General features: G+C 49.4%; 10 protein-coding genes across 10 annotated transcripts; 3 read left to right on the top strand and 7 right to left on the bottom strand.

Moving 5' to 3' along the window:
- Nucleotides 1–237: 237 nt before the first annotated feature.
- On the bottom strand, nt 238–3,815 carry N7515_008148 (bifunctional cytochrome P450/NADPH--P450 reductase; the record flags this gene model as incomplete). Its single annotated transcript, XM_056668892.1, has 4 exons — nt 238–2,786; nt 2,893–3,282; nt 3,367–3,612; nt 3,695–3,815. The coding sequence occupies 4 exons, from the start codon at nt 3,813–3,815 to the stop codon at nt 238–240; spliced, it is 3,306 nt and encodes a 1,101-aa protein (XP_056518722.1).
- A 1,391-nt stretch (nt 3,816–5,206) lies between these two features.
- N7515_008147 (glycoside hydrolase family 16 protein) lies at nt 5,207–6,359 on the bottom strand (the record flags this gene model as incomplete). The annotated part of the gene is made up of 2 exons (XM_056668891.1): nt 5,207–5,507; nt 5,560–6,359. The coding sequence occupies 2 exons, from the start codon at nt 6,357–6,359 to the stop codon at nt 5,207–5,209; spliced, it is 1,101 nt and encodes a 366-aa protein (XP_056518721.1).
- A 2,549-nt stretch (nt 6,360–8,908) lies between these two features.
- N7515_008146 (uncharacterized protein) lies at nt 8,909–10,857 on the top strand (the record flags this gene model as incomplete). The annotated part of the gene is made up of 7 exons (XM_056668890.1): nt 8,909–9,118; nt 9,171–9,264; nt 9,399–9,641; nt 9,710–9,961; nt 10,009–10,098; nt 10,157–10,231; nt 10,301–10,857. 7 exons carry the CDS (start codon nt 8,909–8,911, stop codon nt 10,855–10,857), a joined length of 1,521 nt encoding a protein of 506 aa, XP_056518720.1.
- A 475-nt stretch (nt 10,858–11,332) lies between these two features.
- N7515_008145 (isocitrate lyase/PEP mutase family protein) lies at nt 11,333–12,498 on the bottom strand (the record flags this gene model as incomplete). Its single annotated transcript, XM_056668889.1, has 3 exons — nt 11,333–11,961; nt 12,075–12,219; nt 12,298–12,498. The coding sequence occupies 3 exons, from the start codon at nt 12,496–12,498 to the stop codon at nt 11,333–11,335; spliced, it is 975 nt and encodes a 324-aa protein (XP_056518719.1).
- Nucleotides 12,499–13,234: 736 nt separating this feature from the next.
- On the top strand, nt 13,235–14,746 carry N7515_008144 (MmgE/PrpD family protein; the record flags this gene model as incomplete). The annotated part of the gene is made up of 2 exons (XM_056668888.1): nt 13,235–13,480; nt 13,538–14,746. 2 exons carry the CDS (start codon nt 13,235–13,237, stop codon nt 14,744–14,746), a joined length of 1,455 nt encoding a protein of 484 aa, XP_056518718.1.
- Nucleotides 14,747–15,258: 512 nt separating this feature from the next.
- On the bottom strand, nt 15,259–16,755 carry N7515_008143 (FAD/NAD(P)-binding domain-containing protein; the record flags this gene model as incomplete). The annotated part of the gene is made up of 1 exon (XM_056668887.1): nt 15,259–16,755. One exon carries the CDS (start codon nt 16,753–16,755, stop codon nt 15,259–15,261), a length of 1,497 nt encoding a protein of 498 aa, XP_056518717.1.
- Nucleotides 16,756–17,340: 585 nt separating this feature from the next.
- On the bottom strand, nt 17,341–18,269 carry N7515_008142 (uncharacterized protein; the record flags this gene model as incomplete). Its single annotated transcript, XM_056668886.1, has 3 exons — nt 17,341–17,516; nt 17,571–18,086; nt 18,146–18,269. 3 exons carry the CDS (start codon nt 18,267–18,269, stop codon nt 17,341–17,343), a joined length of 816 nt encoding a protein of 271 aa, XP_056518716.1.
- Nucleotides 18,270–20,442: 2,173 nt separating this feature from the next.
- acoC (uncharacterized protein) lies at nt 20,443–23,113 on the top strand (the record flags this gene model as incomplete). Its single annotated transcript, XM_056668885.1, has 6 exons — nt 20,443–20,817; nt 20,892–21,074; nt 21,144–21,503; nt 21,562–22,102; nt 22,159–22,484; nt 22,568–23,113. 6 exons carry the CDS (start codon nt 20,443–20,445, stop codon nt 23,111–23,113), a joined length of 2,331 nt encoding a protein of 776 aa, XP_056518715.1.
- A 325-nt stretch (nt 23,114–23,438) lies between these two features.
- N7515_008140 (uncharacterized protein) lies at nt 23,439–24,100 on the bottom strand (the record flags this gene model as incomplete). Its single annotated transcript, XM_056668884.1, has 2 exons — nt 23,439–23,805; nt 23,895–24,100. 2 exons carry the CDS (start codon nt 24,098–24,100, stop codon nt 23,439–23,441), a joined length of 573 nt encoding a protein of 190 aa, XP_056518714.1.
- A 1,419-nt stretch (nt 24,101–25,519) lies between these two features.
- Nucleotides 25,520–27,040, bottom strand: N7515_008139 (F-box domain protein; the record flags this gene model as incomplete). The annotated part of the gene is made up of 1 exon (XM_056668883.1): nt 25,520–27,040. The coding sequence occupies one exon, from the start codon at nt 27,038–27,040 to the stop codon at nt 25,520–25,522; it is 1,521 nt and encodes a 506-aa protein (XP_056518713.1).
- Nucleotides 27,041–27,385: the final 345 nt, after the last annotated feature.

Raw genomic sequence — 27,385 nt, 5'->3', positions numbered from 1 at the left:
CTTGTGGTTGTGGCCACGTGAATTCCAGTTCTGGTTCAGGAACTGCATTTTCATTGGTTCGGGGTTTCTGCCTCAATATTCGGGCATTTCACCATCTACACAGTAGAATTGAACGCAGGTTGATATGCGAGCTCTTGAAGTGCACATATTCCATATTGTTAATGAAAGACGATGCAATGCAGTCTATACAACACAAAATAAAAAATGCGACATACCAAACCCGCTCTAAACTACCGCTCAAGTAAAAACATCAGTAGCATACCTCTCCTTCGTCCGCAATTTCTCAAAGAACTCCTCAGCAGCCCGCTCCTCATCAATATCAGCACCAGGCGGCCTCTCCCCCTTCTCCCGAAGCTCAGCATGCAAAGCCCGCCGCCTCTCAAGATATATCTCCTTACAAGCACCTCGAACTCCCGCCCCAACACCCGTACTACCACAAACATAGATATTAGCACCCTGATCAAACAGCTGTACCAGCTCTTCCCGATCCTCGAGCATAAGATCCTGCACATGCTGTCCCTTGCTCCCACCAGAAGGGCGACTATAAGCCCACCGCACTTCGACAGCGCCGAGTTTGGCCCACTCCGCCAACTCGGCAGCGTGGATATCGTCCACCCCCTGGGTGCGGCAACCGATGTACAGAACCGCCTTTGCGGGTTTGAGAGATTTGTGCTCGTGGAGCTCGTCGGAGTCAGGTGTGCTGCGACGGCCGCGAATCTTCTCCGCGCGGTCCACGACGAAGCCGCGGAAGGGCGCGAGGCCGCTACCGGCGCAGGCCATTATCATTGGTGTTTCTAGGTCCATGGGTGGTTTGAAGCCCGAGTGGGAGGGGCGAACGGTGATGTGTGCGCGCTCTCCGACTTGGAGCTCGGAGAGGTAGTTGGATGCTACACCGAGATATTGCTCCTGGTCCTCTGTGGCTTCGGCGGCGTTGGCGAGGGCGGGGGCGCTGAGGACGCTGAAGGTGATGGAGCATTCGGATGGGTTAAGTAGCGGCGAGGAAGAGATGGAATATTGGCGAACGCGCATTGGTGGGAGCATGGCGAGGAAGTCGCCGATAGGCAGCTTGATCGTTGGGTAGCGGGTAAGGAGATCCAATGGGCTGACGCGCTTCTTGACAATCTCCTCGGTGAAGCGACTGGGGCTCGAGGCGAGGTAGCGCAGTTCGGCTTGGGTTTCTGCGTCATTGATGGCGGCGTCGGCTAGGACATTGAGGTCACGCTTCGATGCTGGCTGTGACAGCTCAATGTAGGTGGATAGGAGCTCGAAGGCGGAGATCGGGGTGTCGATGGGAATAGAAGGGGAAGCAGTGGAGCCCGATGGCTTCTGGACCCGTAGCACGGCATCCCAGGGGAGATCGAACCGGCGGATTGCGCGGCGAACAACGGAACTTGGATTCACTGGTAAGACGGCAAGGTAATCGCCGCACTGGTAGGTCATATCCGATGGGAGCTTGAATTTGACGATTCGCTTGGCTGGGGCTCCGGGTGGTGTGAGAAGCTGGTTGTCGAGGACGAAGCCTTCTTCGAGTTGGAGACCCAGAGTTGATGCCCGCATACCTGAGCTGACCTCGACCTGCAATGAAGATTTCGGCTTGGCAGACAATTCAGGACCAGCGCCACCGAATTTGGCTATCACAGCCGGCCAGAACAAACTCTCACCCCAGCCATCGAAGTCGGTGAACATGTCCGAGTTTGCTGCGTCGGCAAGACCAATATCGCAGAGCTTGTTGGCGCCATTATCTTTGACCAGTTGGTCGATGACTTTAGGAACATGGTAGAATGTTGAAGACCAATCATGGTGACCACAACCAAAGGTTGCATAGTTGATGCCTTCCAAACTATTGCCCTTCAGCTCAGTGAGCCACTCAAAGAAATGGGCCGCGTTATCCGGAGGCTTGCCTTCATATGAAGCCGAGATGAACACCACCGGTCCGTCTTTGGGAATGTTCTGCATGGCTGAGTCTAAGGAGTGTGTCTGTGCAGCGTACCCATATCCAGCGGCATCATCCGCCAGTCTTCGGGCAAATGCCTCACAAGTCCCTGTGTTGCTGCCATAGAACACGTGCATTGGCTTCAGCTTCCCATCCACGGGCGCCACCTTGGGTTTTCGATCCCGGCTACCAGCACCAGTCTCTTTGGGAGGAGCATCAGAACTGCTGAGAGCGGCGCTAAGCTGCGTGGGGTCGAGACCATCTCTCAGAGTAGCCTTCATGTGGAAGTCCTTAGGCTTGATAGTAAGTGTCTGCTTGATGCGAAGATCGTAGCTAGGGTTGTCCATCTGGAAGTTGAAGTTCTGTAGCAAAACTGCGACCACAAGAAGAGCCTCCTGCCATGCGAACGGCCGTCCGATGCAACCTCGCATGCCATTTCCGAAAGGCTTCCATGCATTTTTGGGCAGTTTTTCAAAGTTTTCATCGAGCATACGCTCGGGTTTGAACTCATCGGCATCGGGACCGTAGACCTTCGGGTCGCGCTGCATCTTGCTGAGATTGACTGCAATAGTCTCGTCTTTGTTAAGGACATATTTGCCGCCCCCAAGTGTGACAGGATCCTCCTTGTTCTTGACCGGGTGCGGATGCAGGGCGATCATTGGGGCTGTTGGCTTCAGACGCAGCGTCTCACGCATCACAGCAGTGATGTACGGCAGCTTGGACATGTCATCGACGGTGATCTTGCGTTTACCAATCACGCGATCGACCTCCTCTTGGGCCTTCTTGTACGCGCTGGGGCTCTTGAGAAGATAGTAGAATAGGAATGACAACATGCCGGATGTTGTCTCGTGGCCTGTTAAGCTCCTGTCAGCTTCTGAATAATGCTTTCTTTGGGGAATTCAACTTGCCAGCAATGAGGAACGTGATCATGTTGTCCACAATCGAGTCATCTGTCATACCCTGACCAGTCTGCGGGTCTCGACCAAGAATAAGTGCATTGAGGAGATCCTTCTTATCCACGGGGTTTTGCTTCCGTGCATCAACCAGTTCCCGAGCCAGATTGCGAAGATACTCAATGTCACTCCAGTATTTATTGTTCTCCGCAGTGGGCAGGTTGTTCAACAAGGCAGGTCGAAGGGATCTTTTTCCAGACCCTGCCAACAACCCAACCATAGCCTCGACAAAGGGGTGCATCTCGTCATGATAGAAAGAATTGAATCGCGTTCCCATAGCGCAAAGAGCGATAGTATCCAGCGTCAAGCGGGTGAAATCGTCTGTGACCTGGATAGGAGCAGCGGGTCCAATTCGTGCCCATTTTAATACCAATTGTTGTGCGATATCATACATCTCTGGATGAAAAGGTTAGTCTTCGTCGTTTCTTTCCCCGGGCACACATGGTCCCAGCATTAGCAACCGACATATGAACAACTTACCATCAAACATGCCGCGAATCATCAGCGGACCGAATGCTGGAACGAGAATGCGATGCGCAATGGCCCAGTTCTCTTCGCCGGGGTAGTTTGCGGTGAAGAGACCGTCGTGCACACCGTTCCTAATCTCGTGCAGACCAGCCGAGACCATTTTGGTAAATCGCTCCTCATCGCAGACCTCGTCTACTAACTCATGGGAGTTGACGAATACTCGTGGTCTGCCGAAGGTGGTCAATCGGTAGATTGGGCCTACGTTATTACAAGGCATTAGCATACTGTTCGTGTCACATCCATGGCTATGTAGACTTGTAGAGTATCTCTGAATCCATACCATAGTTATCAGCAAGCAGCTCAAAGCTATTCACGGGTACCTCGGGCTCAATGTCATATATGTTTCCCAAGAATGGGACGCCCTTGGGCCCGGGGATAGGTTCCTGTTTGGTGGAGCTCATGGCGAGCAGAGTCCGCCTGTTGATGAGGCTGCTAACTCAAATTGTATGGTGCGTTGAGTATTGAACAGAATATGTGTGGAATCCAACGAATGATAAAGTTCACAGGTAGTCCAAAGAGGGAGAGGTTCAAGTTTTGAAGTGTGAGGAATGTGTACCGAATGCGGTTGACGTCGTGTTCGATGCAGGTCAGCGGGGTTCGCAGCGATGATCGATCGGAGATGCAAGGATGCAGGGGTTAATAACTGTAATTGCAGTTTACAGTCTGTTTACTGGACAAGATCAAAGTTGAAAGAGATGAGAGTTTTATACGGGGTTTGAGAGTACGAGGTGACCTCACCGACCATCCATCGGCGTCTCCGACTACACAGCTCCAGTTCATGCAACACAATAATGAAGTTTTTATGAACATTAATCTGTTGGGTTCCATTTTGTGCTCGGAATCCGGCCCAAGGCCCCCCAATAATGATCGTCGATCAATCGCCTCAAGGTCGTTAGTTGATTTTCACTCGCAACGGATTTCTTGTCCCGAACTCCGTTCCATGTCTTGACATAAAGGCGGCACAGTACTAGCATAATGCATTGCAGCCCACGTTATATCCACAGCTATGTCCACAGTTAAGAGAGGGATGAGCTTTCTGAGTTGGGGCTCTTCGGGATTGTACCCTCATCGGGGACGGAGTCGGGATCAAACTCGTGCCGACTCCGATTGTTGGGTCAACGTTTCCATATCTTCATCCCAATGGCCTATGTTATCTGCCCATGGACACGAGTCAAGAGTCCTCGAGGACCTGCCAAGTTGTCATGAGCTCATGACGCATGAGAATCCCGATGCCCGTTGTAAAATGGGCTGAAGTTGTGCTGAGCTGTCATCCACCGAGTGACTTCATCAAATTTTGGCAGTGCACTTGGCACATCGGAGAAATTATCGTGCGACAGATAATTATGCTGTCCCTGGGGCCTGGGCTAATCAGACACTTTACTTGGCAGGGTCAAGTGAGGGAAGATTGGAAGGAACTCCGGTTGATATGGCAAGATATGGCAAGATATTTACATGGAGATGGTGGTAAGTAGATTTCAACGCCAACGAAGGGAATTGTGGACCGAAGACCAAGGGGGATATCAACAGAACGAAGGGGCGGAAAGCGCGATCTGCATGAACAGATACAACAGGTATAACAAACGACACGAGGAAAGGGAGCTGGGACAGAGGGAAAAGGGTCATCATTCCGACTCCATCAGCGATCGAAGATGTCCAAAATCGAAACGATCGTGGTGCAATCAAGAAGGCCGGGCACAGCAGAAAACGCAAAAGAAAAACAAAACACAGAACTATTCATGATCGAGGTCTAGGGGGGCATTGTTGGTGGTTGTGCCTGAACGCGACAAGCCGCCTAGTTGGTGACTTGCTGGTAGCCGCCGTGCTGCTTCCACTCGCTCTGCCTCCAGTCGTTCTGGAAGTTGTTCATCTCGTTGCGATTGTCCATGACCTGGTCAGACTCCAAAGCCTTCTCGAGACGACCCTTGCGACGCTGGCGCAGGCAGAAGAACACGAGGCCAGCAACGCAGATGGCAGCGGCGACGGCTGCGCCGATGTAGACTCCGATGTGCGCTCCCTGGCCGAGATCGTCCCACTTCTCGGAGAGGCTCTTGGCGGGGGGTTTGTTTAGTTCGGTGAGAGCGGTGGAATTTCCGCTGTGGCGTTTGGTTAGTAACGTTCCGGGTTATCATGGTCGGGCGCACTTACTCTAACACGTCGATGCTCTGCCAGGAACCAGAGTGGTCCGAGTAGCTATACTCCTTGCCAGAGTGGAAATCCTCAACGCGAAGGTGGCCAAGGGTCATGGTGAAGGGAGCTTTATCCCAATCAACCAAACCACCAGCCCACTCAATTGTACCTTGTTTGGCACTCTTCTGACCCGCGGGCCACAAACTGAACTGAACACGACAGGGGGTTTGCGGGTATTGTGAGCCGCCAAGGGTAAGCGGATCGTCGTAGTTGAGCTGGCGAACCATCACGCCATCAATCCACCATTGGAGTTTATCCTGATCCCAATAGGTGGTGTAGTTGTGGAACTCGGTGTCTGCATTGGTGACGTCGTGGTATCCGCCGCGGTCCCAGGAGCTGTCGTTCCCCTTGCCAAAGAAGTTTGATTGCACTTGGCTTGTGTTGTATCCGACCCACTCCCAATCAATCTCGTCCAGGTCATCAGACTCCAGGACGACGCTACTGATCAGACCTGCGCCAGCAGCCATCTTAACATGGGCTTCGACGACGCCGAAGAAGATGTAGAAGTTGGACTGGAGCAGGGTGGACTGTCCCTCCTCGGATAGGGTGAAGTGGGCCCCCTCGTCACTGAACTCGTACTCGCCGGTCTTCATGTTCCAAATCTTTTCATTCAAGCTCGAGTTGAAGTTCCAAGTATGCTCGGTGCCGAGGGCAGGATCCGCAGGACATGACTTCTTCGTCGGGTCGCAGTCAGTGAAAGTTTGAGCGGTGGCATAGCTAGCCAAAGCTGCCAGAATGGCAGCGCGGGCGAAAAACATGGCGGGTTGGTAGATCTAAACAATGACTCTCCGATTCAGGGTGCTGCTGCGGTCAAATACAATGAACGGACTCGAGGTCACTCGAGATTCAATAAAGAGTGGAATGTGCGAATGCACGATAAGGAGTGTAGGGCAGTCCGCAAGCAGCAAGATCCTAAGAGAGTAGTGAGAAAGGGGACATTAAGAGGAGCCGGGGGCGAAGAAATCGACCAGGCCAATTTAGGCGCAGAGTGGACTCAGGACATGATGGGCTAGTGTTGTTTTCGGCCAAGATGATTATTTTGTGTGGCACTGTTATGACTGCGTTCAATCAGTGGCGGGCGTAAGGGGAAAGCTGCAGTAATTATGGTCCAATTCCGAAGCTAGCCAATTTCGGTTAGACGGATCCGTTTTATCTCGCTCCGCTAGCCTGCTTGGGTGATTTCTCAGGGGCCCCGTGCCTGCCGCTAAACTATACTAGGGATGGTTGGTATTTGCTGCGAAACCTTCAATTGGCGAGTGGCCCTAATTGGCCTAATTGTCACTTTCCATTGGCTGATCCCAAAAAGCCCCCGATAAGGTCACCCGAGTCAACCGGCAATTCCTCCGTACAGGGGCTCTCTACAGTGGTAATCTGTCTATGTGATTTAACAAAAGGCGAGTAGTTATAGGAACAGGCTCTTGTTAGAGAGTCCATTTGTACTGAGACTCCTATGATTTCCAGCAATTACTTGACTAAAACGCAGTGCCCAGGTGGCAGACTAGTGGCCTAGCTCAGGGCTAGGCCGCTCTCAGGAAATTTACCTCGCTGCAATGAAGATCAAGACCCAAATTGATAACAATTGCCACGGGGACAAAGACATTGACTCTAAAACGGACAAACCACTCATGTACATGCCCCTTGAATAGACCTATTTGGCAAACATGAACACTCCATCCCTACAATCAATGTTATCGAATTTCAGTTCGTCTGGTTCCTTCAATCTCTTGCTCGCGAACTGAATGAACGGAGCACCAATAACAACGCGACCGTGAAGCCAATCCTGCCCCACGGGCCCATGAGTGGAGTCCGCTGATGTCCAACCGGACCAACCCTGATTTCCTTCTTTTGCTTCTTTTACCCCTGCGGATCTCTTTCCTGTTTTGCCTGTCTGTCTGCCCCCAATGCCCCCATTAATGCACTTGATCTCGAACGAACGATCTCAGCCCAACGAGCCATTTGCAAGAACCTCTCATTCGTCGATATTAAAGTCACGGGTGCGGCGTTCTGAGGTGGTGATCACTGGGCCCGGCTTACCCGCTCACAATTCAGACCAAGACTTTGGCGATTTGATCAGTCGGGCGCCACCTGCTCGGCGGCGACACACAGCCGAGTCCAGATTTTTCATTACCCAGGCACCCGTCAGCGAGATGTCTAAGTTCCTGCATATAGTTATAGAGGATAATGTCCAGCAACTCTTGGCTTTCCTTTTCCGTTTTAGTGCTCACCCCTCGCCGCTTTTTGCTCACTGAGTAGAGTTGAGTACGCCCCTGAGCGGGTTAACTAATATCAGGATGAGTTGACTCGCAGTGATGACTTTTCTGGCATCGATATTGGCATGTCATACTCGAGAGTCTGGATCTTTAGCTTTGTAGAGAGAAGGCTCAGAAAAATAGAGTTTGGGCGGCCAGTGTCTTGAAGTGAGAATTGTATCTATAAAATATCATTAATATACTTCACATTTGACACTTACGTTGGATGAAAGAGTAGCAAATGCCTCAAGCGCATTATCTTTCATCGGATTTGTTCCCAAAGGACTTTTTGAGAGATGATTCAGATGTAGGATACCACGTTGGGATACAGCTGGGTATTCAGAGATCAAAAAATGGTTCTCTTGATCAAATGCCTGTACTTTACTCCTACTACTAGCACTTATAGTAGCACCATTTTGTGTGAGATCAGAGTTTGTAGTCCCATGTTGAACTCATTAGTAGGCAGCAATTCAGTTTCATCCGTGGCCGTACTCTGGAAGGGTTCATGGAAGAGGAAGGTCGTCCATAATGCATACAGAGACAGTGAAAACAAAGGGTAAAGGGTGAGGAATAAGGGTAAATTTTACTCGATAGTTAACGCTAGTTAGTTGGCACTACATAACTAACTAAACCTTAGCGGGCGAGGTCAGAATTCTGGTTCATGCTCCACTACAAAGCTGAGCGTGTGTCAAGAATTGAGTGGGACGGTCACGTTACATTTTTGACACTCATTCTACATGGTGCCCGCCAGCGGCACGGCGGGTTGCGGTGTTATGTTCGGGCCGCTTACGGCCACGTGGGCCGAACTGACGCCACCCAAGTCAGCACTTGATCTCATTGTGTGGGCTCTATCACCGACCGTATGCGGCCCGGGAGAGAGACACTACCCCATATTCTAGCCACAAGCTTTAACCGCAGATCGATGTCACCGCCTCCTCAGATCATGCGCGCATATATGAGTATAAGTAGCCCTGGCGGATTTTTTTGACTATCCACGAGCCTTACTGATTTTGACAATACCAACAATTAGCTTGCCCATTCCCATTTGCTCCGTCAAAATGACAAACAAAGAACCATCCATTGGAATTGAACTTGAGCATGCGGAAGATATGCAAACGATAGACCCAACGAAACCTCCACTGCGTGCATATGTGGCCGATACATCTGTTCATTCTCATAACAAAACCACCTTAGAGCGATCACTCGTTCTAAAGTCCGACTTTTCTATCATCCCTCTCGCTTCCTTGATCTATTTCGCAGCTTACCTGGTAAGCATGGCCGTTCTATAAATTCAAAATACCAATTGACCACTCTGCACAGGATCGCAACAACCTAGGCAATGCGCGTCTTATGGGTCTGCAGGAAAGTTTGCAAATGTCAAATCAGCAGTATAACAACTGTCTCATGATGTTTTGTAGGTGAAACCTTTCTATTCCACGTATGTCTACTGTTGTTCCAGGCTCCGGTCTGAATTATTAGAGGGCTTCCTCAACATGATCAAATTCTGCTTGTCTTTGTCACAAGGAGTCTGCTGACTATGTTTCACAGATATCGGATATATCATATTTATGATCCCAGCAAATGTATTCTTACGGGCCATCGGTCCGCATCGACAGCTAGGTGCTGCTGTCATTGCCTTCGGTGTGATGATCTGCTGTTTGTCTGCAGCGCAAAACTATGGCACGGTCTTGGGCATTCGTATACTCGTCGGTTGCTTCCAAGCCTTTATTCAGGGCCTCGGGGTGTATCAGTCCTTCTGGTATAAGCGGGATGAGGTAGCAACCCGTGCTGGTCAGTTTGTCACCGCGAGCGCACCTTTGTGTTTTGATCAACAGCAGTCTACTTACCAATCTTTCCAGCCGCTTATTATTCGGCCGCCACGATTTCAGGAGCCTTCAGCGGCCTCATCGCGTACGCTGTCGACAAAAATCTCAAAGGAGTTGGTGGGAGAGCAGGCTGGGAATGGCTTTTCATCATAGAGGGATCGATTGCCATTGCCGTCGGCCTTAGTACGTGGCTTCTTCTCCCTCCGTTTCCTGACCAGATTCAAGAGGACAGGCACTGGCTCTTCACTAGAGCAGATATTCAACTGGCAAAGACGAGAGCAGCTTGTACGCCCATGTCCCTGCTGAGCCTTTTCATTGCTGACATGAAATAGCGTACAATACCCTTGATGCCAAGTTTGAATTGAAGCAGATTCTTGCTGCTCTCAAAGATCCCAAAACCTATTTCTTTGCTTTTATGAACGGTAATTTATCTATCTATCATTCGTGAGGATTAACCTGAGTCCGAGCTAACTAAAATAGGCGGAGTGGCGCTTGGAATTGCATCAGTCAGTGTTTTTCTTCCAACGTTCATTCGAGCATTTGGCTACTCAAATGGTGCGTCTTAAATTTGCCTCCGATGCAAATCTCTCCAGTTCAATATTTTGATACTGATAAAACAACCAGAGAAGTCTCAATTGTTCTCCGTGATCCCATACGCCTGCGCAACTTTGTGCATGCTGGGCCTGGTGGTTTTATCTGACCGCCTGAATGTCAAGGGTATGATGCTCGTCTTTTGCATTTCTATCTCCTGTGTTGGCTATATAATTCTCCTTGTCGTGAGCTCCATACCCGCCAAGATTTTCGCCACCTGCCTCGTCGTCTCAGGGCTATATCCGTCCGTTGTTCTTGGCGCCACTTGGCTCGGCATCAATACAGGCGGATTTACCAAACGCGGGACCGTCTGGGCAATTGCTGAGATGTTCGGACAGTGCTTTTCAATCATGGGTACGCATATCTATACTGACCCGCCGAGATACATCAAGGGGCATAGCGTGCTCCTAGGCTTCTTAGCATTTAGCATCTTGAACATTGTGGCAGCTTATTTCTGGATGAGACGTTTGAATTCACAGAAAGAGAAGATAATTCGGGAATACAATGATCGCGGAGAACCTCATCCGGATACGACGAAATCCCTCGAGGAGGCTCATGACAATCATATCGCCTTCCGCTATACGCTCTAGCATATTATATCTATTGGGTTCCTTTTGCTTTCTGCTGTGGGATTTCTGAAATTAATATTCTTTGGTGGGGGAGATAAACCGAGAATCGAAATTTCAATTCCACTCATTGATGTGACTTGACTCGAATATGAATTAAGTAAATTTGTGGGCTTTTCATACAGATCCCCCGACTATACTAGCCTGTTGTATCCCATGAAGACAAGTGCAGTAGGCCCAGAGGGCACTCAGGGCTTTCTGCTTGATTAAGAGAAGAAAGCGGCGGCCAACCTGGACAAACTTGGGACAATGGCTGAGATCAAATCCCAAGGCTCAGTTACAATCATTGTCCCGCGGATATGGGACAAGTGGTGTTTTATCTTTCCATTTAGCATATTGGAAGCATCCATCAGCCGTGCTACAGGTTGGCTAATACCCAGCGAAGTGCGATATGTTCCCGTTTAATGAAATTTGCTTGAATATGTTCACATACTTGGAATTAAACACCTTCCAAATAACCTCGTCCTCCCGCCGCCATGTCGAACTCCATACACTCCTTGAGTCCGCAAACATTAAAGATGTCTTGAGGCCTTCCATTTTTTGAGGGATCAAATGCCATGTCACCAGTCTCCTTAAGCTCCTTGGCCGCCGCTGCCACCCCGTCATGCACCGCTTTGAGAGCGAAGCCGGGGAAAATCATAATTTTGAATCCCATTTCTTTGGCTTCGGCGGCAGATATTTTTGGAGTGACACCTCCATGAACCATGTTTAACAATACTGGAGTAGGTGCAAGATCAGAGCATATCTGCATTGCCTGCTCTTTTGTCTTGATGCCTTCAAGAAATGCAACATCTGCTCCCAAGGAGATAGCATGTTTCAACCTGGAGACTGAGGCATCGTAGCCTAGAGAGTCCAAGGCATCAGAACGTGCGATCAGAACAATGTCACCGGGTGTCCGCTCTCGTGCCATGACGGCGGCACGGATTCGAGAAAGGTATTCCTCTTCATCTACCAGTTCTTTGTTTTTCAAATGACCGCACCGCTTGCTCACAACCTGATCCTCGAGATGTAAAGCAGCGACACCCGCTGTCATATACTGGGCAACGGTTCGACCAACCATTAAGGGACCTTGTTTAGCATGTCAGGACAAATTACTTCATTTGGTAGAGCCAAAGCTCGAACGCATCTTTGCGAGTTATTGAGAGCGGATAGGGGCCCGGGGGAGAGGAAGTGGAACGTACCCCCAAATCCAGTGTCGGCATCAGCAATCAGTGGGGTGTTCCGATCAAGACTAGCAATCATGGCGGCATTCTCACTCATATCATTCAGCGTCGCAATGCCCAGATCCGGCATTCCGAGTCTCGACATTGCAGTCCCTGCACCAGACTTTCCAAAGCATCATGTTAATTTTAAGGTCATTCTCTCGAGAAACGGTGACAGGTTGAAGCAATTAAGTACGCTCACCATGTATAAGCAATCAAACCCAGTTTGTAGGGCAATTCTGGCCGTGAGTCCATCATAAATTCCCGGACAGAGCAGAATGCTGTCTTTCTTGGTGAGAAGACCACGGAGCTTTTGAACAGCCGTTGGAGGCCTGACGATTCTGTTCTCCAAAGCATCACTCTCCACAAGCGAGTCTTCAAGAGCAGTTCCTCTGCTTTCCATGTTTATGGATACTTTTTCGAGAGAAAGGCTCCAGATGAGAGATAAAAGATAGACAAATTCGACAGTGCGCAATTCGAATGAATAATTCTGGGGGGTATGAAGCTTTAACAGTATATTATATCATTACGCGGTCTTTTGGCCGGATCTCATTGCTCTCAACACCGACCAATCCAAATGCATTCCTTAGCGGCCGCCGACAGCGGACCGAGAAAGCCAAGCCTGAACCTACCGGGCGTATGTGCGGGGAAGCCGTTAGCCTTACAAACTTGAGCCCCGCCCCGCAAGCGCACCGGCTTTGGAAGTGAAATTTATACCTGGGTAAGAACGACCAAAACATATACTTCACATACAACCTACGTGAGAGAGGACATGAGACAAAGATTTATTATATCGTCTTATTACATATATGGCATAATATCCAATCAAGCAATCTACGCACGTAACATATGAAGGCGAGCCAGGACGGTTGATCGAAAAGATGGCTTAAGCCTATATCCCGCAGGTCCGCGCCATGTTACAGATTTCCGGAACGAAAAGTTTCTTGCTTTCTATCGGGCCTTTAACGGCCTCGGCCATTTGCCGCCGCAAACTTTGTCAATTTTATTCAATGGCCAAGTGCCAGTCATCTGCAACAATAAAAATCGTGCGTCTGCCATCCCCAAGTACATAAGCTTCGTTATCAATTCCGAGAAAAAAATCCAATACCGCCATATCATCCACCGCCTGGTATCCGAAAATGATCCCCAAATCTAGTCCAGAGAAAGACGCCGATCTGGGCATAACAAAACACCTTTGCGCATGGGTGAATCAACTTTCTTTGAATGACATCCCAGAGGACGTGCGGACCCGAGCCAAGTACTTGATACTTGATGGCTTTGGCTGTGCAATCGTGGGAGCGCATCTCCCTTGGACCGAGAAAGCCGCCGAAGCAATCTTCGAAATGGAATCTCCGGGTGATTGTGTTGTTTGGGGATACGAGAAGGTAGAAAGCCTGATCAGATACTAGTGACATTGAATAACGCTGCTAATAACAAAGTAGAAACTTGGGCCCCTACCCGCGGCATTGTTGAATAGTACAGAAGTCCAGGGTTTTGAACTGGATGATTGGCATTCGTTGGCTCCATTGCACTCGAACTCAATCCTGCTACCCGCCCTTCTGGCCGCTACTAGCCACCAGAGAGCTAAAGGCGCACCGCCGTTCAATGGTGCATCCTTGTTGCTTTCAACGATTGTTGGCTATGAGACGGGACCTCGAGTTGGCCTGTGCCTACATGGTAGTCACATGCTGACGAGGGGATGGCACTCAGGCGTCGTCTTCGGCCACGCTGCTTCCGCAGCTGCTGTCAGTAAGGTGCTTGGACTTCCTCCGCATGCTATCGAAGATGCCCTGGGTATTTCATGTACCCAAGCGTGTGGACTGATGTCTGCCCAATTCGGTAGCGACGTGAAACGCATGCAGCACGGTTTTGCTGCACGAAACGGACTATTCGCCGCTCTCCTGGCAAAGGGTGGGTATACCGGTATAAAGGAGGTTTTCGAGGAACCGTATGGTGGATTCTTAGCTGCATTCGGGCAGGGATCTGGGAAAGAGCCTCCGCACTTGGCTGATGAACTAGTCAAGGGACTGGGTCAAACATGGCAGTTAGAATCGATTCGCGTCAAACCTCACGCTTCTATGGCAGGAACACACTGCACTATTGATACGGTCGAAGTACTACAAAAGAAGCACCCGGCAAAGTTGAGCAATCTCACCAATATTACGTGCATCAAGATTGAGATGGCTGAAGCAGCTTTTAAACATGGAGGATGGAAGGCACGCCGACCCTTAACAGCGACGGGGGCACAAATGAGTTGTGCTTATGCCGCGGCAGTCCAACTCGTCGATACCCAGGTATCACCACAGGAATTCCAGCATGGTTTGATTGATCGGGATTCCATCTGGGCCTTAGTTGACAAGACGGAGTGTGTGCACTCGCCAGAACTCGGCGGGAAGTTCGAGCAGAAGGTTACGATCACTTTCGCAGATGGGGACATCATTTCCGAGACTGTGAATGCGCCCAGAGGCGTCAATCCTCCTTTATCTAATCAAGAAATCTTGGAAAAGTTCAGGAATTTCACGAAAGGCTTGATCGATGACAAAAGACGGGAGATGATTGAGAAGTTAGTTTTGGACATGGAGAACCTACAAGATATCTCTATCCTCGACGAGTTGCTGGCTAGCCCACAGTTGCATCTCGATTTAGCTTAAAATAGCTAGCCATTCAACTACTGTTGAAAAGCAAAGAACTCAATCCACCGCTGGTCTGCATATCTCCGAAACGTTCCGTGCCTTGCCATCCTAATTTATATTCATACATACACTTTCTATACTTTGACTAGTTCGAAGGCTGAGAAAATGCCTACAGGCTGCCTAAGTACCTTTTGTAGGTGGGACACACCAAACCAGTTACGTCTATGTCTTGAAACTGATGAGCTGGAGATATAGTCGCGAAGGACAGTCTGATAGCAAGGACAGCCGGTGGCCAACAAAGGCCTTGGCGAGGCTCTTAACTATGAAGTAAAAATTTAGACTTGTTAAATTCGTTATTTTCTGTTGAAGCTGCTCAAGAGGTCGGAAGGAGAGGAGAAATGGCGGAGAATTGGATAAGCAAAGAAGCGAATTCGAGGATCTTAGCACTTCCAGCTTCTATCTATTCTTTGCGGACAAATGAATTGTTTTCCTCGATCGGTTAAAGTTTTCCATTCTATATACCACAAATCCTACAACAAGGAGACACTCTTCGCGCGCTGAGCAGCAGCCTGGCCAGCGATTCGCCCGAAAACCGCGCCTTTGGTCAAGCCAGCACCCCCAGGATAGTTGTGATAAAAGAAACCACCTGTCATTTCGCCGGCGCTCCATAGACCTGGCATGGGCGACCCTTCATTGCTTAGGACTCGCCCAGTCGTATCGGTCTTGATTCCTCCATATGTGAATGTGATCCCACAAGTAACTCCGTAAGCAACAAATGGGCCATCTGTGATCGGCAAGGCCCAATTTGATTTCGGAATGTCCAGTTTATGACCAGTCGAGTTTCCATCTTTCAGGAATGGGTTGAATACGGCGGTTGGAGGAGCCGCTGCGTTGAACTGCTTTACCGTATTGACGAAGATAGTGGGATTGATGCCCAGCTTTAGTGCCAGGCCATCAAGGGTGTCGTCTTGAATCGGAGTTGCGGTTGAGTAGCGAGGTTCCAGCAGATGAAGGGTTTTTTGATCGAAGATCTGGTAAGCGGTAGCCTGCGGTTGACTCCCAATGGCCGCGCCAGTTTTCGCGTAAGTCAAACCGAAGTGGTCCTCCCCCTCATCCATGAATCTTTTTCCCTCGAGATTGACCATGATGGAGTACGGGTAGGAGTACCGCGACATTTTATCCGTGATTGAGAGATCTCCAACACGAGGCGCCCTCAGATCTTGGGGCGAGGCGTGACATCCGCCCCAGTGGCCACAGGCCTGGGCACCGGCCGCAATGGCCTTCTCCAGCATCGTTCCAGTATTATAACGGGACCCTCGCACAACGACAAGATCCCAGCCTTCTCCCAAGAACTGTCTCCGCAGCCTTGGGCTGGCTTCAAATCCGCCACAAGCGAGGATAACTTGGCCGTAGAAGTCGATGAAGAAGTCGGTCTGTCGGGTCTTGACCCCTTGCACGGTACTACCCGCAGTGATCAAGTCGTGCGCAGGGCAATCGTAGAACACTGTGATCGATGTTTTCTCCACAGCTGCCCAAAGATCATCTGTGAGGCCAACACCCTCATGCCTCGCCATCAAAGCTCCGCCTGGTGGCAGATCAATCACGCCAGTTTGAATCTTTGTGTCGAAGAATTTATTCAGTGTCAACTGCCACTGGACCCCTTGTTCTTTCATCCAAACGAGGGTCTCATATCCTTTGTCAATCACGACCTGCATCTGCTCTCGATCGGCCCGGCCATGCGACGTGTTCATCATATCCTCCGTGAATTTCTCCGCCGTGTAAGGCCCCACCGTACATCTTTTAGCCACCTCCTGTGCCGATTCGCATAAAAGGGGTCCAAGATCTTCCATACCCCCGTGGGGGCAGCGAAAGATGGCACCTGCAAATCGGCTGTTTCCTCCTCTCTCTTGGCGCGTGGCTGCTTCGAGAACAGCTACTTTGGCGCCGCTTTCATGAGCCGAGAGGGCGGCGACCAGTGCTGCATTGCCGCCACCTACCACAATGACATCGAAAGAGTGATTTTCCATGGTGCGGTGATACTTGTGAATAAGATAAGGAATTTGTGTTGCACAATGGTGATATATTGTCCCGGTCGTCAGACTTGATTCAGACTCGGACCGAGAAATATTTAAATGCTATCGAGATGCGGCCATTTGCTTTATAGTGCAATGAAAATGCCGATGGACGTTATAGATTTCTAAGGTGTCAATCGCAAGGGACAGGTCTGAAGGACCCCGTAAGCGGCCCGAAAGCGGCCCGGTCGCCGCCACCGGTTTCGCAAAGGATGTGGAACCGCACGGCTGAACGAGGTGCCTTTCCCATTTAATACAATGGGCTGTAGCTGTGAAACAGTGTGGAATTTCTGTAGGCCGGAAATAATGAACTGATGTAATGTGCAAAGTAGGGCACGGTAAGGGTTATTGAGGAATCGAGGAAGATCAAGCAAAGAGCATGTCAGCGTCGTTGGAATGGTGCTCGTAGCAGTCGACCTGCTCTAGCGCGTAGTATCAAGCAATCATTATCTCTATATATTAGGAAAAGGAATCATTCAAAAAGGTCTTGTCAAAGATGAAATGTGAAGCCTACAAATTCTTCTTGTTGATTCTGATGGTTCAAGGCGGAGGGAAGTGGCCCAGATTTCTCTCAAACTCCCATGATACAAAAGCAGGCATTCCGAGATCAAACATGCAATCCATAATATTACTCGAGTCCAGGGGATCGGCTTCATGGACCGCTTGGGGGTCACGTGTATTCCACATTCGGGCAGATGTCTCTGCTTCCGTTCCATCTATCAACTTAGCATATCCGACTTATCATTAGGTGGGCAACTAGAGGAACATACCGGAAGATGAGTTGTTACCACTGCTTTGGCCTCCAAATCTGTCTCTCCACATCCACAAAGAATCATGAAGGACACTTGCCGAAGATCTCGTCGTGAGTCTGATACTGGGATCCTCAATATTTCGATAACGCTGACTTTGGAAGCTCCAAAGCTGAGCCAGGATTTTTGACGCTCTCCCAGGGAGATCATTATCTTCCACGGAAGATTGGCGAATCAAAGACAGCGCAGAAATAAATGTGCTTTTGCCACTTTCTGTGTCCACAAAATTGGAATAACTCGAATTTATGATCTTGAGGATCACAAGAGCAGCCAAGATCGTGAGTCTGTAGAAGGCGCTTGGAGAGTAGCTCATCAGATTTGTTGCCTCATCGGCCGCTCGAATTTTGACAATCAAAGCCTGGGCAGTATTATATGCCCTCAGCAGACCTTTCCGACGAATCTCTGGGATGCATATCTCAGGAAAGTAAAACACACGAAGCTCTAAGCCAACTCCGTCGAGAAGTATTCGATTGCCAGCTGAGAGCTTGTCAGGCGATCACATGGCCATCCGATATAGTTAGAAAAATATCACTTACGGGAAAGATTCTCTTCTTCCATCTCACGAGACAAATCGCTGTACTCTTGTTCCAGTAAAGCTAGCAAAGAGGCACCTTCGCCGGCAGCTGGAAGCCCAGTTGGGGAGTGTTGGTTCCCAGACATCGTCGTACTCACGCGAGTTGCAAATCGATATATTATCACTTGATGTCTCAAGTCATCTGGCACCAAGTACGGTTTACTTTTGTCGCAGACACGGTCGATAGTCCAGTCGAAAGGAATATATGGTTGTTGGCCGGCCGCCAATGAAATGCTTATAGATAGTTCAGAATCGAAAAAGCCTTTGAGCTTCTGATTGGGTTGGGGGAGGCCTACCTTTTCGACGCAATGTAACAAAAGGACCAAGTTCTCACAGCTTCTTGAATCCCACGGGGACTTAGTTTCAATTTGGTGCGTGAAAAGTCCTGTATCGCTTCTGGACGATGCAGACCCAGCTGCGAAGCGGCGGTTTGGGCCACGTTCACCAACATGTAGGACACATCAGTCCACATAGAGGAGGTCGGAAACGGCCACATGGAGATAATAAGGATCGCTTGAATTGTATGGCAAGAGTGGGCGGAAGCTGAAGTTATACTCCAGAGGAGCTGTAATACCGGCAAAGACAGGTTGGCAAGAAGACCAGGCTCATTTTTATATCGACGAGATGCTACGCTGATAATAACCCAGAATAAAGCGGGGCAGCGTGTGTAACATTCATCAGGAGAAAGAGCTGCATCTAGAAGTTGTAAGTAGGGGTGGTAATATTCGAAGAATCTGTCTGTCGATTAGTAAAGTTATCCTTGTTGGGTTCACGCAATTTATTACATGGAAAATAATTCGTTAATCTGATTTGAACGAACAGTAATCAGACCAAGGGATCTGTTACTGCTCGCTGGAGTGAGGATATAGGGGGAAGTTGGAATGTGTGGCGGCAGTTCTCTTCTCTCATCTGCTGGTGGCGCCCACGAGATTGGTGCGATCGCTGATGCTTCCTCTGAGCGACCTATCGAAGGTACCCTGTCGCCGTACGGGTGGATAGAGGTTTGAGTAGCGAAGGGGTTAGCGTCTTCAGAAGCCTGGCATACTGAATTACTCAACCAGGCTGACCCATCTGTCACTTCCAATGAAGTAGGCTGGGCCTGCGTAGCCGGACAGACAGAGGCGCGGAGGTGCTCCAACTGCTTTTCCAATTCCTCGAATCTACTGCGGAAATTATCAGTGGGAAATGGTTGCTATTAACAAGGAAGAAAATCACACCTCCTCTTGTTAACTCTCTTAAATCGGGTGTCTACATGGCACTCCTCTCCCAGACGACGACACCTAGAACAAGCTCCTGATTTCGTGCCGTCGCATCGTATCTGTTGACAGGACACTGTCAGTGTCTGTCAACTTCGAGCTCCATTCGAGGTTTGACGAGGCTATACCTTCGCCTGCCGACATGGTTTGCAGGCAACATGTTTCTCCTTGCGCGCAACATTTGCTCTCTGGTTGGCCTGCGGTGGCGGTGCGGGATAATTTCGGGATGACGCAAGACTCTGTAATCCCGTTTCTCTTTGTTCCGTTGGAGTCCGCGGTGATTGAAGGTTCGATTCCATAGCTGGATTAAGCTCGATACTATTGTTCTGCATGCAAAGGTTGGTGAAGTGAGCGCAGCGGTCCGGCAAAAACAGTTGACGGAAATATATTAGGATCAGAAGCGCGTTTTGCATCCGCCGGGGTAATGAAAATAATAAGCCCCGGAAGCGGGGAAACACGTTGCGTTCTCGGATTGACAAATCCCGTCGCCAATCTTGTCGCCCTACGGTAGAACCAATCAAGAATAATACCGCAACGGCCCCGCGCCTCCGAGCGCGTGCCGACATAATACCAATCTGAACAGGGACGGCCCGACGGGCATGTTAGGTTTCACAAAGGGGGTTTACATAGTTTTAAGAAGTAGTTCTTGCGTGTCACCCTATATAGTCAGTGTAACGACTCTTGTCGCTGCACAGAAGTGCAATTACTATTTCCTTCACACAATCACTAACCACGTTACCAGCCATGGCTACTGCTCGGACTTCAAGGTCCAAAATTGATATCCGGATCCCGCTCGGGCAGTCTGCGGATACACCTTCGAGCTTAGTGAAGCTCTTGAGCAATCTGCGGACTACTAGAAAAGTTGAAACTTGCCTCTCCCGAAATGATTCCGGTAATTACGCCACTCTTTCCCAGCCAAGAATTCAATTTATTGATATCGTTTCGTCTGACCGTTTCTTCGCAAGCAGACTACACGATTACTTCCACTGGATTGCTGCAACAAATGCAGTCCCTGTGTGCGATCCTTTCCGACACAGGCCATACCCGTGAGGCCGACTCACTCACAGAAGTCCTGGCATTATGCCTCCTTGAGACGGATTTTGGTGGACTTGGTCTGAACCTTGAGATGGCGCTAACAGAAAAAGACGAGACTGAAATTCTCTTTCTCGTTGGGGCCTGGATGGAATCTCTCAATTCAGCAGACAGGTCTAAACTCTCCTGGCCGCAACTGTCATCTCGGCCAGAGGGTAGAAGGGGAATGACCTTGAGCGAGAAAATATTTGCCAGCCATGACATTGCACGAAGGGGGTTTGTGAAGCCTGGTGACTTAATCAGAGTTGATGTTGACTGGGTCATGGCATCTGAAGCGTCTTGGGCTGTGCGTAGACCTCTGAACCCTTTGCACGAGCCATCCATATGGACCCGGTTCGAACCTGCTAACACATAGACTAGGGTATGGAGCGGACGTATCAGAACCTTGGAAGCCCTGGAATCTTTCGAAATGATCGGTTTTGGCTTGCTGGGGACCACGTGGTGGACCCGCGAGTCAATGAGATGCCCCAGGTCAAACACCTGATTAACGCTAGTGAGAGAGCGAAGCATGTTTTTAAAATGACAGATTATCAAGGCATGAATGTGAGTATCTAGTTATAGCGGTCAAAATGACGATTGAACCTTTCGATCTAACCACATTTCTTGCGTCAGTACACAATCATGCACACCGAATTCTTCCGTGAGCGAGCCCAACCTGGCATGCTGATAATTGGCTCTGATTCCCATACTTGCTCATCCGGCGCACTTGGCTGTCTCGCCATTGGATTGGGAGCTGCCGATGTGACCATGCCTCTGGTGACCGGCGAGACTTGGTTCAAAGTTCCCGAAAGCGTGAACATCCGTCTGATCAACTCTCCGCCTAACGGAATTGGAGGGAAGGACACCATCCTTTACATTTTAAAGGAGTTAAAGCGAAACACTGTCGCAGCTGAAAAAGTTGTGGAGTTCACTGGTCCAGGAGTTCAAAGCTTATCTTGTGATGCTCGATTTGCGATCGCCAACATGACGACGGTAATCTAAGGAAAGTCCACTCTTTCTTGAAGGGCATACACTAATGAGTTGGCTTCAGGAGTTCGGTGGCATTACAGGGATTTTCGTTCCAGATCAGGTCACTTCAGACTTTGTCAACCGACGGAAGTCTCCACGCCACAAAAAGGACTTAAAATATTACCACCCTGATGAAGACGCAGTATATTCGGGAACTTACGAGATTGACTTGGCCAAGGTCGAACCCTTTGTCGCTCTTTACCCTTGCCCAGATGACGTTGTTCCAGTGAGCAAAATCGCAGGAACACAGCTGGATGGTTGCTTCATCGGTGCATGCACTACTACCGAGGAAGACCTTATTCTAGGAGCATTGATACTGGAACAAGGCCTCAAAAATGGTATGAAGCCTACCAAGTCAGGGAAGCGTAAAGTCGTGCCAGGGAGTATGCCTATTCTCAACAAACTGCGAGAGACTGGTATGCTCGAAATATATGAGGCTGCGGGATTTGAGATCGGAATACCTGGATGTAGCTACTGTGTGGGCATGTCCGCGGATCGTGCTGGGCCAGGCGAGGTTTGGCTCTCCTCCCAAAATCGAAACTTTGAGAATCGAATGGGAAAAGGTAAGTCTGTCCTTTGGATGAAATTTCACTACGTTTGAAGCTAATAAACTGCCTAGGATCATTTGGGAACCTAGCCTCAGCAATCACGGTAGCAGCATCGTCCTTTGAGATGAAAGTCTTTGATCCACGGCCACTTCTCAAGTCTATCGAGCTCGACAGGCTTGATAAGATTATTGGACATGCAAAAAAGCCTCCTCGCGTTGGGGAGAGTATGACTTATATTGAGCCTGGTGGTCCATGCGTATCTCTTACTGGTAAACATGAGATCAAACAGCAGACCAGTCAAAATGCCGAAGGCAGAGCTTCCTTAGCCAATTCGGAAAGAAATAAAGTCAGAAGAGGAAAGATCCAGCGGCTGGGAGACTTTATTGACACTGATGCTGTAAGACCCCAAAGTTGATGCTTCTCCTACGCTGAACGCTATCATGGTTCGATAAGAAAGAAGTTAACTCAAATGGCTTTTAGCTTGCCCCAGCGGAGTTCTTGGTTTCCTCCAGGACCTCCGAGGCCATAGGATCGCATTGCCTTGAATTCACTCACCCCGAGTTCCGGGCGAGAGCGAAAGAGGGATATAACATTGTGGTTGCAGGTGATGCCTTTGGCTGTGGTTCTTCAAGAGAGCAGGCAGTATCAGCCCTCATGGGCTGCGGAGTGATCTGCGTGATTGCCAAATCTTTTGCTTTTATTTACGCACGTAACCAGGCCAACTTGGGGCTCCTGGGGGTTACCATAAAAGATGATTCGTTCTACGCTGTTGCTCTGGATGGTACCGAGATCACGATAGATCTTGGATCGCGAGTCATATTTGTGGGACGAAACGAGTATCCTTTTACGCTGAGTCAAATGGAGGAAGAGCTCATTTCAAGCGGCGGAATCACAGCTGCTTTTCAACGTTTTGGGAAGAGTTTGTTTGATGTTATGTGCTCGGCAAAGCCTAGCCCGGAGCATACAGCGAACCTGGATCTTGATGGGGAGGAGGCAAGGGCACCTCAATCCTCGCTGCAATGGTGATTTGAGCAGCTTCTACTGGGTCGTTTTTATACTTGCAGTTTTTTCCGTGCTTAAATGATCGAAATAGGAATAACCTATTACGCTTTATTTGGGTGAAAATTTATTTTTCAATCAGACCCTAAAATGTAGAGATCTGGATGTTCAAAAAGACGACCTGCTCGCGCCCACTGCACCGAGTGCGAGAAAATTTTCGCTGACTTGGAGCTTATGCATGATTTGTCTTCAAACCCCTGACTCTCAAACGCCCGAGTCATTTTTCAGGAAGAAATAACAACCCCAGAAAGGAAGTAACCCGGACTCCAAGTGTTATTGCTAAATCTTACTTTTAAATCATCTGTCTTATTACAACCCGAGGAATGCGTAAATAGTCGGTGACTCTGTTGTAAACCTCATCAAAAAGACCTGTGGGGTCGGACACTGAGGGAGACTGAGTAATTGCGATGAACGCGTCTAGGTAATGATTGATATGGAATGTAGGGAGGAGGTATTGGAGTATCCAATGGAGTGCCTCGGCGAAGAGGTTGAAGAGAAACGGGGCCATTGCGAGGCCAAAGGGGAGGCAGCATTCAACATAAGTGGAATCGGTCCACTGGAAGGCAAGAAGGTGGTTATCCTCGGCAACGGGGACTATTCGGAAGGCATCCTTGATGTCCCTCTTGATGATTGTGCAACCTGGGCCAGCTTGTATGGACCTGTGACCAGGTAGTTGTCCGTCGATAACTCTCCTTTATCCTTTATGTATTGGTGGAAATTAAGGGCAAGTGGGAGGACTGCTTCCGACCACTGATAAATCTGGGCGAAGTCCAGGATCTGCCTCATAAACATGAGTAGATTGGGAACTGCTTTGGGATGTTTTCCGTTGAAGAGATATCCCACAACGGCCAGATAGGCGAGAAAGCAGGTCGTCCATATTTGAGGGTTGGGGCCCCAGTCCTTAAGCGAGGCTGCTGCCTTCTTGAAGCCTACTGTGCCTCCCAAGTCGGTCATCTTGAAGACTCTATCCTCCTGATCTAGCTCGGTGGCTGACTTCTCTTTGGAGCGTATGAGTTCAGCCGCCTTCTACTTCCCTACACATCACATTTACCACTCATCCTAGTTTAGCACTGTTACTTAAAGGTAAAATGGCTCCAAGACTCTCCCTTAAAAAGCTCGTTCTCATACGTGATATGATGCTGTGCTCCAATTTGCTGATAAAGAGGGAGGTCGGACACATGATGACGACCCATCCGGCTTATGCCCTTCATATACCAGACGAATGGGAATGACTATAACAATAGAACGATGGCTAAAGATAGAAAAATCAGATTCTATATACCTACCTCGGCAGGAAAGAAGTAGCTCTTCAAATCGTCCAAGAGCTTGGATAAGTCGATCATGTCGAATATCTGAAAAGCTATCATCGCTAGGAGGCCCACGACACGAGCCTTTCTCAGAAATTCGCCTATCCTGCTACTAGATGAGGCCAGCGCTGCTCTTGACAGTACGACCGAAGGGCGTGTGCAGCAGTCTCTCAAACGGCTTTCCCATGGCCGTACCATGATCGTGATTGCTCATCGACTCGGCACGGTCATGTCAGCGAACCGTATATTGGTTTTGGAAAAGGGCCGAGTGGCCGAGAGCGGCACTCACCAGGTTCTCCTAGGTAGGCGAGGCCACTATTGCAAACTGTGGCAGACGCAAAGCGGGATCTAAGATCTAGGTACAACGTAGCTCGAATGGCTGAAAGCACCATAATAGTACCACATCACCATGTACTTTAACCCCATCACATATCTGCATGCAGTCCACTATAACGATCGGTGGCAAAACGAGCCTTACACCGACAGCAACTCTGTAGCCTCATCCCCAACTCCCGAGTCCATAACCCGGAGTCCGTGTTCTAGAACTACAGTACATCGGCGTCCCCGTCCAAGCGGCGACCGAGGCCGGACCACAAATCACAACCGCAAAACACATCATGGCAAGCCCAGCCAAAGCGGGTGGAATAGGGAGCATGTAGTACGCGGCGGCTAACTGGGTACGGTTACCAGAAAGTTCGGCACCGTCATGACACGCGCCACGGCATCCTCGGGTCTCGCAGCCGACAGCCCTATTCAGCAACCCGATCGAGCTATTCGCACCAGCCTCGTCACACCTGGTTCCCGGCTCTAGAGTTACCCCATTTACTACTTTGGGTATCATCCTCGATGTTAATAGAGAATAGAGATCATCCTTTGAGGCTCTTTTACTTGGTAGAACTGGCCCCTTCTTGATATTCACCAACGGCGACCCTGTGGAATAATGGTAATCGTGTATCCAGCAACCGAGCAGTTGACATGGCTTGACCGCTGATGTTCATATTCAAGACTTATTAGACAAAACAAAGAGGCCATCATCCAACGATAGAGAATCCCCAAGCAACCCAAGCTATGGAGCTCCGTAACGTTCTTCCCGTGTATGCGTCCACCGCATGAGCTCTCTGGAGCCCTTAGCTCGTCCCCTCAACTTGACTAATGGCGGAAACACAAGCCCCTTTTTCAAATCTTCACGATTGAAGGTCCTAGTGTGCACCTGTCTCCCTGGACCTTTTGTGAAGCTATCCCGATATGGTGGTGGATTGGTATCCCAAATCGGTTGCAGATTCACCATCGCAGAATGTTCCTGCGTGCCCTCCTCTCCCTCTTGCTCTCCCTGCATCCCACATTTCCCATACAAGTTTGAGAAGCTGACGCTCTCTAGCTTTGGCATTGATTCACTTAGATGAGCAAAAATTGGTGGCCATGACCCAGTGGTCAAATGACACTCGTGAAGTGTGAAAAAGCGGAGATTAGGATGTTTCTGGAGAAATAACAGAATCGACTCCCCTTTCGCCAGGAATCCGGAAAATGCACATTTTTCCAGCATCGGGAACTGGGTTTCTTTGGCGATACTTTCAATAATCTTGTCGTAGCTGTCTGGGCACCCTTCTCTCAGGGCATGACGGAAAGACAAATCTAGCTCTCGAAGTGCATGTGCGGACTTGAGTAGGTATAAATTCCCGGTGTGCCCTCCGCTACTAATGCACGAGGATCGTTGGGTGATAAAATATCCCCTTTGCGTATATGCGCCTTTCCCTCGAACTTTGGCAGAGTTGACAGCCGTCTGTACCTCAGCCGACGTACTCAGCTCAAATGATTCCAGACCCTTGCTCACTATTTCTAGCTGCCTTGGGTTGAGGTCTGATGCATATTTGGTGATATCATTAGATGTAACACAGCATCTATGAGTCTGGCGATATGCGTTGAAAGTCTTCACCGAGACCCCGCTCTGCGCCAGGGCTGTGACAACCAAATAGAATACGTGTGAGGCTCTGATCCAGAGAGAATGCCACTCCCCCTGCGAAGCCGTCGCTCTCTCCGTAGGCCCCTTGAGAGCCGCACCATCTAACCGGATAGAATGCAATCCGTGAAATCCTGTAAGCACGCCTTCAAGAAGCTCAATCATCTCACTCGGCGACTCCGTGGCTCTTGCTTTTTGCTGTTGTTTCAGCCATTTCAGATTGGATTTGGCGTTCGAAAATTCCTCTGCGGTGAAGGGGGTTGTAGTAGTTTCGAACATAGCCCCATGGTTTCGCCGCACAGTGTGATTTCCAGATTTCACGTTCTTCTCCGCTTCAGAAGAATCCAGGCTTGTGGCCAGGAAAGTCAGAGAATGGATCATCTTGCTGAGGGCAGGATTGCATGCCAAGGCATAGAGAGACCGAAGATTCTGCGATGATACATCGAGAATAGGTTGTTGAATAAAGCTGAGAAACCGTGGTCCAACGCACTTTTCCGCGAATCTTCGGTCGGTTAGACGGAGAGCCTTGACTGAGTCGACATCCAAATATGTAAGGATTGTCTCGAAGGGTTCTGGGGGCAGTGTGGTCCAGGAAACGATAAGAGATGGATTTCCCTCCGAATCAGACATTTCAACGAGCGAGATGAAGCGGCATGTTGAAAAGTAAAATCCATTTTCTGTTGCGGGGTTGTTTGGGGGGGGCTTGTGTGACAAGTTTGATAGCGGCTTTGTTGCTCGCTAGAAATTGCTGTCGCAGACAAGACTAATTTTATCCCATCGATTACTGAGCAGCCTCCGGATCTTATTCAGATCTGATCTTACTCCGTTCTTAATGGATCATAGCTTGCTCCACCTATTGTGGAATTATGGGATCAAAGGAATATTCATTATTAAAGGATCATAATTTCTTATTATACTCTGGCAAGCCTCGCAAGGACCGCGTTTACCAAACCTGGCGTCCAAACTACGTAAGTA

The sequence above is a fragment of the Penicillium bovifimosum genome, assembly GCF_028826915.1.
Source record: "Penicillium bovifimosum strain IBT 22155 chromosome Unknown utg000006l_segment0_segment0, whole genome shotgun sequence".
In the NCBI taxonomy this organism is placed as follows: domain Eukaryota; kingdom Fungi; phylum Ascomycota; class Eurotiomycetes; order Eurotiales; family Aspergillaceae; genus Penicillium; species Penicillium bovifimosum.
Note: the sequence above shows the minus strand (reverse complement) of the source record. Positions and strands in the feature narration are given on the sequence as shown.